The following is a 13,603-nucleotide window of genomic DNA, read 5'->3' as shown; positions in this document are numbered from 1 at the left end:
AAGACCTGGCATTCGGCCACAGCCTGGAGCAGGGGCTATGGTTAATACTGACCTGGAAGACCAGGTACAGAAGGGGCACAAGACAGACCTGCTCTGCAGTCAGAGATTCCCAACCCAGGGCTCTGGGCATCTACTTGACTGCACCAGCTCTGCATGGAAATAGCAGCTAGGGCATGTGGGAGGCAGAGCTCCTCCTGATTTATACCAGAATGAGTGAGGGAAGGATCTGTATATAGCTTAAGGCATGCTTCTTGGCCCTGCCTCCAGGCAACATTGGGGGACTGGAGCTCTGGAAAGCTTGTGTGGTTCTTCTCAGACAAGCCTGCCCCGTCAGTGTCCCTGGCCACTAGGATTTCCACCCATGGGCTATTCAGGAACCTGTTTTGCTGATGTGCTAATAGGATAAGGGGAATTAGGGCAGTTACGTGGAGCAGAGCCAGCAGCAATCAGCTGCTTCATTCCCCAGGCACCAAGCAGCTCTGCTCTGGGATATGAGCTCTTAGCCAGCATGGTAGATACAGGCAGGGGGCCAGAGACCAGGCTGAAGGCAGCTGGCCCTACGAATGCAGTATGATCAGGTGGCCTGGTTCAGTGCAATCTCTTCCTGTCCTAACTGGTTCTGCTGGCTCAAGCATCTTGGCCTAGGTCCAGCACAACCGACCTGGAGGATTTCCAGCCATTACACTCATTTCCCTCCTGGCCCCAAGCCTGTCCATCCCCTTGCTCCCTCCCCCTGCTGCTGCCTTTCAGCCAAGCAACAGTCTCTGCACTGGCCCCACATCTTCTCTCCCAGCCTCCCATTGATTGCTCCCAGGTGCTGGCAGGAGGTGGAAGGGCCTGATTGCAGCTACCTGCAGGGAGGGCCTGCACTTGTGCCCAGCATGGAGGTGGCTGTGACACCTCTGGGGCAAGAGGGGCATGCAGCAGATGTTGGAAGGACAGAGGACACACCTGCAGTGTCTTAGGCACTCAGCCACACCCAAACCCAGTGACCTGCCCCTAAACCATCCCCTCTCGGACAAGCCCCATCAAACCCTTCTGGCCAGTTCCCTGGCTTCCCCTGACCCTCCACATCATTTGCAGTGGGTCCCTTTCCCAGTGTGGGGGCAGGGGGAGGTCTGGGAGGTTGGGACAACCTGACTATCAGTGCAGGTACACCCTGAGAGCAACATGCTGGCCACCATCAGCCCCTAGGCAGGTACCTTCTGCAGCCCCCTCACCACCAGTCCCCACCTTCTGCTTTCAGAAATGCGTCCACTACTGGCCTGAGAAAGAAGCAACCTACGGCCCCTTCACCATCCATGTCAGAGGGGTGAGCGAGCGCACAGAGTACGTGGTCCGGAACCTCTCAATTCAGGTGGGCCAGAGCCCTGTCCTGCGGTGCTGGGAGTGGGGGAGCTGTGGACTCAGGCCATGGGGCTTCTCAAAAGGACAACAAGAGTTAATGCATAATGCGGGGACAGATTGTCTTCTGGGAGACAGGTCGGGGTCAGGGTTCCCACTTCTGTGGGCGCCTATACACGAGCAGCAAGGCTGTTCTGATGCACTGTAATTACAATGTGTCAGAGCGGACTTGATTAATTGAGTCTACTGGAGTGTGGTAATCACTGTGCTCCAGCGGCCTCCAGCATCTTGTGTATCAGCATCCCCACACTTAAAAATGGTGGTGGGGGTGCTTTATCTAAAGCTCATTCAACGAGTTTTAAATAAAGTGCTCCTGCTGCCATTTTAGCACAGGGACACTGATACATGAGACATCTCTGGGTGCTTTAATTAGAGTGGCTCTTGGAGCTGCTGTAATTAAAGCAGCCTCTCCCCCGCCCCCAGAGCATGTGTATAAATGCCCTGTGTGATTAAGGGTCTCTCTGCTCCTGGTTGGGGATGGTTTCCTTGTACAACACTCTTCCTTGACCTCAAATCCTGTTCCAACACCATCCCTTTCCCAACAAGGGCAGCTCCTGCTCCAGACAGGCTCTGTACCCACCACTGCCCTTGAGCATCATAGTACAGTCTAGAGGGCCTCGCTAAGGTGCCTGGAGTTGGTGTTAGAGTGGAATGAGTCTGGATTTACACCAGCGTAAGGGAGAGCTGAATTTAGGCCCTGGCATCTTGGGGTTGAATCTCACTTGGGAAGCGCAGAGCCTGGCATAGCTGAGTGACAGGGGAGGGGACAGGGCACGTTCTTGCTGAGCTGAGCATCTTAGGACAGACTTGTCTCCATGCACTGCTGGTGATGCCTTCATTAGCCTCGACTGCCAGTGCTGCCATGGTCAGTCTGGGCTACCATTCATCCCTGCAGGGGTTCAGTTTTGGCTGCAAGACAGTCATGCTTGGTGTCCTGGGGTGGGAAGGCAGCATCCTGACTGGGAGGGCAGTGCTCACATTGTGTCTGGACAGCGCTCTGTGTGGGTGCTCATGTACCTCTGTTTCCCCCCTCCCCTCACCCCTTTCTCGTGGTTGGAAGCTAAAAGATGAATGTCGCCATGTCAAGCACATCTCCTTCCCCTCCTGGCCGGACCAGCAGACCCCCGAGTCTGCCAAGCCCCTGCTGCACTTGGTGTCAGAGGTAGAAGAGATCCAGAAGGCTGCAGCCCCCCCGGGGCCCATTGTTGTCCACTGCAGGTAGGAGCGTCTCCCATACCCTAGTGTGGAAGGAAGCATTTGGAGTCAGCTTCTGTCTGACCAGAAAGCAGATGAGTTGGTGAGGGTGGGAGAGAGGCTTTGGCCTCCCACTGATCCACTTGAGGTGGGTGACTAGTGGAATGAGGCCAGCTGTGCTGTTGCTTTCTTCCCTTGGGTCTAATATTGCTGACTTATAACCACAGAATTTGCCCTATATTTTGTATCCTGCCTAATTTCCAAAGCCACATTGCCTCCACCATTTCCCTTTGCCTGTACAGAATGGGAGGAAGCCCTGGGGCCAGTATCATAAACCTGGAAAGCAAAATTCACATGAACTCCTGAGCTGGCCAGTTTTGATGGGGGAATCACTGCAGACTGAAGCAGTGCAGCCATTTCATTGCAGTGCTCCCCTTGGGGTAACAAGCTCTGTCAAAATGCAGCATGGCAGAGTGCCACACTAACCCAGTTTGGCTGTTTCAGCATTCAGCTACATGGCACTGATTTGTGCCACGTAGACATCCCACTGAGAGGTAACAGTGCAGAGCCAGCATCCCACATTCACTGTCCATCTCAGAGCAAGAGCTGGGTGGGAGTCTCTTCTGCACTCTTAAGCCTGGACTCCAGCTGGTCAGCCTCATAGTAGGACAGTGGATGCAACCACATACACATGTGCTGAATCTGAATGCAGTGTGTACAGGGCAGTGTCTGAGTCTTAAAGCAGTTTTCCACATGGATCCCATGTAGGGAGACAACCTTCTTGCAGTCTTTAAACCTGTTCACTGACTCATCACATACTTGCCATGTGAATCTTGTGCTGGTGGGATGTGTTACCACCTCCCTTTAGAATGAGGTTCTCTCATTACCAACAGAAAGCAGATGCATTGACAGTACAAGCTTCCCCACCTCCTTCCAGAGCTGTTACCTCCACTCAGGAGTCCATTCTCCCTGGACAATTCACCCCTTGACCTACAAATGAGGCAGGATAGTTCAGGTCTGGGTGTCTGCCTGGGATTTACAAGATTTAGGTTCATGCTTTGCTACCAATTCTGTGTATTTGTATGACCTTGATTTAGGTCATGTGTATGACCTTGAAATTACTTAGGTCCTCTGTGCTTCAGTTCACCATCCATAAAATGGGAATAATAACATTGTTCTACATGACAGTATCATAAGATTGTGGTACTCAGATCCAAAGGTACTGAGACCGTGTAGACACTAACTATGACTCTACTGCAAGCACATTACCAGCATAGGAATCCTGGTAGCTCATACCAGGAAGGAGCTCCTAGTGTTCAAACAGCTATTCTGACAAGAGCTGGTGGTGGAAATACAGCTTTCAGATATAAATGCTCCTGCACTAGAGGTTCTGTCAGCTCTGCTGGGTTGCTCAGGGATTGCATCACATTGGGCATGTCCACACATACATTTATGTTGGCTTAAATTTACTGCACAGTAAGTGAGAATAGGCTGGCATCTACATGTGCAGGCATTAAAGCACATTAATGCTGTGTGTGGACTGACTTGGGACTAAACTTAGTCCCAAGTCAGTCCACACACACAGTGTTACTGTGCAGTAAAGAGTCTATATGTACGTTACTGCACAGTAACTAATCAGGCATAAATTTGATACTTGCATGATGCAGGTATCAAATTTATGCTCATATCAGCATAAGTCACCATATTAATTGCACAATTTGGGTGTGCACATGTAGATACGCGCTGGTACTGTGCAATAATTTTGGTTACTGTGCAGCAAATGTGCACATGTAGACATATCCATTATGTTCTTGACTGACAGAGTTCTGCTAACAGGAGTCTGCAGCAAAGACCTAGCCTGAGAATGATCAATAGGTGGCTGAAATTGGGATGAAGGGGCCCGCTTGTGGGTAGATAGCTGCAGTGCCCATTTGGAACCAAACTGAAGCAGCCAACTAGGCAACAGATGTGACCAGTCTGCCCTTCCTCCCAAACTGGGCTGGCAGTGAGCTGAAACCTGGAAGCAAACGGTTTTGTGTCTCATCCTCAAATGAGCCAGTGCCCCTTGCCATCAGCCTAGCTGTGATTTAATGGGCCTTTTGGGTTCTATTCAGTGCAGGGATTGGCCGGACAGGCTGCTTTATTGCTACCAGGATCGGATGCCAACAGCTGAAGGACAAAGGAGAGGTGGACATCCTGGGAATAGTGTGCCAACTACGCATAGATAGGTATGTATTAAGAGACAATAAAGGTTCATGGCCATATTGGGATACTAAAGAGGAACAATACAGAGCTGGGAGTAAATGCTTTGTTGTTCCAAGCTAAATCTAGGGGCACTGACAGATGTACAGCTCCCTTCTGTAACTCATGGTGCTTCACAAAAAGTGCCATGAGTTACAGCAACCCCCAACAATCAACAGACATTGGCTATTGGATTGGGAGGGGTCGGGGTCGAGCTCCACTTTGAAGCCAATCCAGGAGGAGCTGCCTGTCTGCAGCCTCTCTCCCCTAGCTCCCCTGTTCCTGCCCCTCCCCAGCTCCAGTGGTATCTGTAGGATGAGAGGGGGAGAAGAGAAAGGAGGGAGCTTCAGTTTGGAGTTTACCCAGCTTGTGCTGGGGGGAGAGGGAGCAGGTGGATTGGAGCACCCCACCTCAGACGTGGAGGGCAGCAAGAGCTAGGATGACAGCACTGCTGGCTCAGCAGTCTGTCAGAGAGGTATGGAAGGATCCAGGGTAGTGCAGGATAAAGGCCTTAGACTGAATCTTTTTAGGGATTTTGGTAAAAGTGCTGACTTAGAAACACCAAAACATTTTATAATTTTATGCAAGAGGCAAGGATTTTTGGAGTGATATCTTCTATTGGAACAACCGCATGGTTGGAAGATATTTAGTCAAGCTTTCAGGCATGTGGTCACCTTCTTCAGATTTTCTCAGACCTGGGGAAGGGGCCTTGTACCTGAAGGGTTGTCTAAATCTCCCCCAAACATGCAGTTAGTCCAATAAAATATATCACCTATAAAAATCCTTGCTTCCCACTTGCTTCCTAGACCATCATGACTATAGTTTCAGTCCAGCAGTACCACAACATTGCAATCTCATGTTAATTTTGCCAAGTTGTTGGGTTCAAAAGAAAAGCATTAAAAAAACTGAAAAAATATGTTGCCATTTCATGTAAATGGTTTCAAAGCAAAACACTCCAAGTATAGAGTCAAAACTCATTCTTGTCTGAAATTCCTTTAAATATATATTTTTTAATTAAGAACACTTAAAAATCACTGAAAATCAAAACAAGACATTTCATTTGGTCCTAAATTGAATGTGTTGACTTTTCGGTTTGACAAGCAATTAAAAAAATAGTTTGGTTTAACCCAAAGGGATTTCCCCTAGTTCTTTTGAAAATGCAGGGAAAAATTATTTGGGTTCAGCACACCATTGGCCTGGAAGCAGATGGCATGTCTGAGGAAAGAAGATTCTCCATTCTCTTCATCTCAGCTGTTTCTGCAAGTGACAATCCCAGTCCCAATACATGGAAAGCAGTTTCCATCTGATTCCCTTAATAAAATAGTTAAGTGCCCTGGCTGTCATTGGCTTGACTCCAAGAGCCATATTTTCAAAAGCACTCAGCACCCATTTGGACATTAAAGTAGATAGCCAAATTTGCAGAACAGCTAAGCAGGTTGAGTGGCAAGCTGTCCTGAAAACCTAGCACCAGGTGTGAGGTGCTGAACCCATGAATATCTGGCCAAAATTGTGTCGTGCATCAAGCAAGATGTTCCACTATAGTTTCTGACCTGCTTTGAGCTGAAAATTGGTCACCAGAGAGTCTTTTCTGCTCATCTGGAGCTCTCAGGTACAAGGAGATAGGAGAACCTATCTCCTTTTTCATTGTTTCCAAAGCACCATTGCAGCAGAGGCTGCGAAAGGAACATTTGTGCTGTAGCTCCTAGTCATATGAATGAACTGGCTTATCCCCTCACAGTGGCTGTGTCTACACAAGACACGGACTGTGCAGTTGTTACTGTGCAGTCATTTAGTACTTGCACATACAAGTACTAAATGACTGTGCAGTAACTGGAGTTACTGCGAAGTAGCATCGCTGAACAACTTTTAGGTGATGCTGACTGTGCAGTAGCTCATTACTACTATGCAGTAGTGTCGTGTCACGCTTCTTACCATGCAGTTCTACTATGTAGTAGTAATGAGCTCCTGCGCAGTCAGTGTCCTGTGTAGACATGGCTAGTGACCCCTATGCTTGGAGGTACTTTCAATAGGTCCAGTTCTAGGAAACAAGTGTGTAAAACTATGAGAAGCTTTTGGGTATCACAGCACCCTTCACTGAGATCCAAGGAAGGGTACTGTGATACCCCAAAGCTTGCTGAAATCTATCCCAACCATACAGTTGGGCCAATAAAAGATATCACCCACAAAAACTCTTGCCTCTCCCATATTTCCTAGATCATCATGGCTACATTATTTCAACAGTACTAAAATTATGAGCTTATTTTTCACAGGTAGTTAGTTATCTTAACAGCTCATCTAAGCCCATAGCTGGACACCCAGCACTTAGGGTGTGTACAGAAGTTATTTGCTTTTTTGCCATTTAAAGCACTTTATTGCCATGACTTAACAGAAGCTCACAGCTTTACAGCGCTTTAAAAATGGGTACAGTACTTTAAATTACCCCTTGTTAAAATTTGAAGCACTGTATTTTATAGCACCTTAGCAACCTATAGCGCTTTAAAAAACTTCTGTACACTGGTCAAATTCCTGACCAGTGGAGAAGTCCCAGGAGGCTGCAGAGCATCCCCTGCCTCCTAGCCTGGAAAGTGCAGGGAAGCTCAGTGCTCCCCTCCCCCCCGCCAAACACTGCACTAGAGTGCTGTAACTTTATAGTGCTATAAAAAGTGCTCTAAATTACAACACTGTATAACATGCACAGAGCACTTCTGTACACACTCTTAGTTGCTGAAATGAGGCATTTACTTGCTAAAGGAACAATCTAAGAAATGTAGAGCCAGATTCTGTTACCTACCCGTGTTTGTCCTGAACCGACTATTGACCTCAGGGGAGTTACTCCAGATCAGAACCAGGGGAAGCAAGAACAGAATCCGTTCCCTAATCTAGCCTATAATGACTTTCAAATCCCAATGCTGTTAGGGAATTCTAGTCAGTGAGGTTATAGCTCATGAGGTTACTCTCACTCTGGTTATTTGGAAATACAAGAGGGGGCTGGAATACCTGTGCAGAAGTGGCTTTTCCAAGGATTTAGAAGATGAGATGGCTGCCCTTTGCTTCGACATCAGACTGACCTGTTTCTTTCTTACAGAGGAGGAATGATTCAGACCAGTGAGCAATACCAGTTCCTCCATCATACACTGGCTCTGTATGCTTTGCAACTCCCTGAGACAACTGGCCCATAATCCTGGCCTGCAGCTAGGCTCCAAAGTCACCATCGCACTCTGAGGTCACCAGCAGCAAACCCAATGGCAATAACAGTAGGAGAAGAAAGCCATGGTTCTCTTCTGCTCACACCATGCCACTACGGCAGCATCATGAAAGGAACTTTATTTCCCATGACGAAAATGGCCGTAACCAAATCATCCTGAATCTGATTGCTTAATTTCCTAGTAGCATCTTGTAGTTGGTGTTTTAAACTACAGCTGAAGATAAATGTCCAACAAACAATGATGCTGTAATAGGTTGGCTTGGCAACAGGTTTGGACAAGAAAAGGAGACACTGGTGGATTTTGGAGGCACCTTTTGCAATGAGTTTAAGTTAGATTTCACTGGCAGAAGTGAGCTTTTTGCTTTTTTTTAACACATAATGTTTTAGCCCCAACTGTGCCAGCAAACTGTGCTAAGGTCCAGGATCTGTGGTAGGAGGTGATAGCATGGTTTGCATTTAAACCATTCAAAAATATAAAACAAGTTAGAACTGGAACTGGTTACATTGCATTGAAAATAAATGGAACCCTTTTTTCTGCTTTATGATTCATTTGTGAGGAAGCGTTGATTTTCAGGAACAAGTTATCTCTTTGGAACTGTCAGGATACTTTACGTGAGCAAATTTCAGCAATAGGTTCTTTGCTGATGGTTCAATTTCACAATTAACTACTCAAGGTACATAGCTGGTTACTTAAATTTCATTGTCTGTTCTCCTCCTTTTGGGTTGGTATAAACTTTGTAAAGTCTTCAGGAGTAATAAATTATTAGATAGATTTGGCTGAATAAGTCTGAACAATATTTTTTTCAGTTAAAATATGGTCCTTTCCCTAAATAGATTTTTTTAGTCTGTTTTTCCAATGAAATCAGAACATGCAAAATGCATTTTTAGTTTATCACTGATCCTCTCTCACCCCTTTTCAGTGACAAAACAGAAGAGTAAAGAGGGGAAAAACTGGGAAAACAAAAGAAAAGACTTTGACAAAAATGTTCTAAGGTGGAAACGGGCTATAAAAATATGACTAGACAATTTAAAACAAACAGAAGAGTGTGCTTTCTTAAAGACTGTGGACTGAAAGTGCCTTATGCCACTATTACAGCAGGTGGTTGGGGAACAGCTATCACTTCCAGAGCTACTCAAACACTAACTGATTTTCATGAAAAAGCAGAATTTGGACTGAACAGAATTTTTCACTACAAACATCCATTTTCCATGGAAAATTCCAGCTTTTCATCAAATGGCATTGAACCTCAGCTTGGGCCTGTACAAAAACGATCACAGAAATTGCTGTGGAAGAAATCATTTTCCCGTTCCTCAAAATGTTTGAGAGTTTTTAAAAAATGTCCCCATTCCAAATAAGGATAAAAAGGTAAAAAAAACTCAAAAACTTCTGCAAACCAGAAATCTGAAAAATATTTTGGTTTAGATCAGTCACAAAACATTTCAATTGGTTCATAGATAGTTGGAGGCCCTAATGATCTTTGATTCTTATGTCATTGGACCAGTTATATAGCTGACTTCTCTGCATCTAGGGAGAAGGAACCAGCAACACACCTATGAGCTGGGGAACACCCTTCTTGCCAACACAGTGGCAGAAAGGGATCTTGGAGTCATTGTTGACTCCAGGATGAACATGAGCCGCCAATGCAAGGAACCGGTCAGTAAGGCTAACTGTACCTTGTCATGCATCTACAGATGCATCACAGGCACGTCCAGGGAGGTGATCCTTCCCCTCTATGCGGCATTGGTCACGCCGCAGCTAGAGTACTGCATCCAGTTCTGGGCACCACGCTTCAAGATGGATGTGGCTACCATTGAGAGGGTCCAGAGGAGGGCCACTCTCATTGTCAAGGGGCAGCGGGGCAACTCCCTACAAGGAGAGGCTAAAGGGTCTGAACCTATTCAGCCTCCACAAGAGAAGGCTGAGAGGGGATCTGGTGGCCATTTACAAACTCACCAGGGGGGACCAGCGGGAATTGGGAGAGGCTCTGTTCCCCCGGGCACCACCCGGAGTTACTAGGAATAATGGTCACAAATTGTTATAGAGATGGTTCAGGCTGGACTTTAGGAGACATTACTTTACATTTAGGGGTGCCAGGTTCTGGAATGGGCTCCCAAGGGAAGTGTTGCTTACTCCTACTTTGGGGGTCTTCAGGAGGAGGCTGGACAGATATTTGGCTGGGGTGATATGACCCCGGTACCCATTCCTGCCTGGGGCAGGTGGTCGGACCTGATGATCTGTTTAGGTCCCTTCTGACCCTAAGCATTATGATGATTGCAATTTAGCCTGTGTTTATTTATTTTTCTATTATACTTACATTTTGAAACTAAACATCATTTCAAACAGAAACAGCAGGATTTGTCATTTAAAAAATAAGCAAAACTTTTAGAAAATTTCAATTTTTTTCCAAGTTGGGAAATTCCTCCAAACTGACCCTTTCCCACAGCAATTGAGGGGATTGACAAATTAGCATTTTCCAATGAAAAAATCCTTCATCAAAAAGCCTAGCAGATATGAGGTTGTTCAGTGCCTCTTGCCTCTCCTCTCAGTTCTTTCTCCACTAAGCCAGGGCCTTTATTTATTTTGAGCCTGAGGAGCTAGCTCTCTGTGTATACCTGGCAGTTTGCAAGTGATACCACTTGCTCAAAGCTTTGGACTTGTCTAGTAGAGCTCCAGATACAGCTACAAGGTCCAAGTAGAAAGGGTTGCTTTTGAAAAGGGAACTACTGAGAGATTGACCCTCAACTAGCAGATACAAGGTTGTTCAGTGCCTCTTGCCTCTCCTTTCAGTTCTTTCACCACTAAGCCAGGGCCCTTTGTGTGCTGCCTGATGCAGTTTTCTTCCATGCAGACACAAAGGCACAACTGTTCCTCCCTGAGCAGGCAAGATGGTGTGAAGGATCTAATTAGAGGTTTTTCTGTCCCTCTCTTCTCTAACCCTACTCTGGAGACCTGTTTCTTTGGTCTTTGTGTCTGTTTTTGTGGATAAGAAATGCATTCATTGGCAAGGGAATCTTTTATTGTTATCTCTAGAGATGCACTATATTCCAGTGAAAGTCCAGTGAGTAGGGCTGCCACCAGTGTCACCTTTGGGCATGTGTGCCTTCCATCCCCACAAGCAGGGCCCAGTCGCTAGTCTCCTCTGAGCTGTTGTCTTTGTACTTTTCTGCATAAAGCAGCCCCTGATACACTTTTCTTAATATAGAAACTGCACAGAAGTCAGTTATTTCTGCCTTAATCTTGCTGGTTCTAAACAGTGAACTCAGTGGAGCTTCAGGAATCTCTTGGAGAGCGTTGGGGAGGTAAAAATAGCCAGTATTGCAGAAATTATCATGTATCACTGAACCCTGTCATTCTTTATTAACTGCTCTCATGTCTACACAGATTCTCCTGCTGGATATAATATGTATATACAGCATGATTGATGTTACATTGAGTTCTGGTCTTTACCATGGTAGCTTTAGATGCAGATGAGTAAGAAACAGAATAATTTCTTTGAAAATAGCCTTAGGCAGTTATTCAGCCCAGGAGACTCAACCCTGCTAGTATAGCCGCTTGCTGAAAGGTTTGAACTATGGGAAGAAAATGTTTAAATGTGTGTCTGCGGCTATTGCACTACAAAGTGACCCTAGTGCTGTTGGGCCTAAGCTATTTCCTATTGCGTCAACGGCCAAGTTTTGCTTTTCTATCCTGACATCTTTCACAAATATTGTCACATAGAACATGGCAAAGGGATGGCAATTATCATTAACAGCTGTTGCTTTTAATAATGTTGTGGACAGTTCTTCAAACTCTTTGACCTGGCATCTAAGTCAGTAGCAGAAACTAGGCAATGGATTTAAATCGATTCTTCTGCATGCATTCGTTCTTTGGCTGGATCTTGATGTTATCATACAAAATTAGGGTTGGAAGAGACTTCAGGTCATCTAGTCCAACCCCCTGTTCAAAGCAGGACCGTCCCCAACTAGATCATTCTAGGCCTTAAAAACCTGCAAGGATGGAGATTCCACCACCTCTCTGGGTAACCTGGTCCAGTGCTTCACCTCCCTCCTAGTGATACATTTTTTCCTAATATCCAACTTAAACCTCCCTTGCTGCAACTTGAGACTATTGCTCCTTGTTCTATCATTTGTCACCATTACGAACAGTCCAGCTCCATCCTCTTTGGTACCACCCTACAGGTAATTAAAGGCTGCTATCAAATCCACCCCCCTTCAGTCTTCTCTTCCACAGACTAAATAAGCCCAGTTCCTTTAGCCTCTCCTCATAAATCATGTGCCCCAACCCCCAAACCATTGTTGTTGTTCCCTGCTGGACTCTATCCAACTTGTCCACATCCTTTCTATAGTGGAGGTGGGGAGGGGGGCACATCCAAAACTGGACACAGGAGTCCAGATGTGGCCTCACCAGTGCAGAATAGAGTGGACCAATTACATCTCTCAATCTGCTGGCAATGCTCCTACTAATTCAGCCCAGTATACTGTTATCCTTCTTGGCAACAAAGGCACACGGCTCACTGATATCCATCTTATTGTCCACTGTAACCCCCAGTTCTTTTTCTGTGGACTCATCATCTTTCTTGCAAACTCACAACCTGTTTAAAACCAAGGTTGTCACATTTTTCTAACAACTGTGCTCTGTAATGTATCTAGTTTAGGAGAAAGAAATGCCATTGCAGTGTTTTAATGCACCTTTCATAGTTTGTCTTTCACTTGCAATGTGTTGAAACAAGGGCATCCTATGTTTATTATCTACCTCCTCAACGCAGTGGTCAAACCGAACCCATGACTCTCATTCCAGACATTTAGTACTGGGAATCTCCCAGGAATGGTATTTCCAAGGAAATCTTTACAAAGATCCTGTAGAAACAGCCTTTGCCCAGGATTTGGATGTTTCTGCTTTTAGTTCTAGGGACTTTCAGGCAGGCATGAAAATTGCTGCATGTGTCTGGAGGGTGGTTGCAGTGGCCAAAGGTTAAGGTTGGCTTTTATTTTACACAAAGGAGATAATCAGGTTCTCCTTATGGCCATGGATCATGGCAGGAGTTGGAGCTGCAGGAAGACAGACATAAATCCCAGCCAGCCTGAGTGGAACTGGCTGCCCACTGCCCAAGTGCCCTCAATTGGCCCCCATTGAAAGGCTTGGATATGGCTGCTGCTCATAAGCAACAGCCCTTGCGGTGTTCTGTAGGCTTGCAATAACATAGGTGTTTCCTTTATCCAGCTTTGGTGTCTGATGTGTATGCTTAGTTCTTGATTCCTGGCTCTGAGTTCCCTAGTCTGACTCCTGGCCCTTGGTTCCTTGTTGACTAATCTGGTTCCTGTGACTTAAGTACCTAGTCTCCAGCCCCTGCCTATCTTTACCTAGCCTCAACCATTGCTGAGCTGCTGCCTGCATCTTTGTGTAGCATTAACCTCTTGGTGTAGCTCCTAGTTTGCAGCTCCTGCTTGCATCCCTGTCTAGTGGTTGGATTCTGTAGTATTCATAGATTCGTAGATGTTAGGGTCGGAAGGGACCTCCACACATCACTGAGTCCAACCCCTTGCCTGGGCAGGAAAGAG

At 46.2% G+C, this 13,603-nt stretch overlaps 1 protein-coding gene across 6 annotated transcripts in view; it reads left to right on the top strand.

Moving 5' to 3' along the window:
• Positions 1-8,430, top strand: part of PTPN7 (protein tyrosine phosphatase, non-receptor type 7) — a 23,278-nt gene extending 14,848 nt beyond the window's left edge. For all 6 annotated transcript variants that reach the window (XM_025211152.1, XM_006029637.3, XM_025211153.1 and 3 more), the window contains 4 exons: positions 1,247-1,357; positions 2,465-2,622; positions 4,713-4,826; positions 7,925-8,430. In XM_025211152.1, the coding sequence (XP_025066937.1) occupies positions 1,247-1,357; positions 2,465-2,622; positions 4,713-4,826; positions 7,925-8,018 (477 nt within the window). In that variant the 3' untranslated portion in view covers positions 8,019-8,430. The remainder of the gene's footprint in view (positions 1-1,246; positions 1,358-2,464; positions 2,623-4,712; positions 4,827-7,924) is intronic.
• Positions 8,431-13,603: the final 5,173 nt, after the last annotated feature.

The sequence above is a fragment of the Alligator sinensis genome, unplaced genomic scaffold (assembly GCF_000455745.1).
Source record: "Alligator sinensis unplaced genomic scaffold, ASM45574v1 scaffold766_1, whole genome shotgun sequence".
In the NCBI taxonomy this organism is placed as follows: domain Eukaryota; kingdom Metazoa; phylum Chordata; order Crocodylia; family Alligatoridae; genus Alligator; species Alligator sinensis.
The sequence above is the reverse complement of the archived record's forward strand: the minus strand, read 5'-3'. Positions and strand labels throughout refer to the sequence as shown.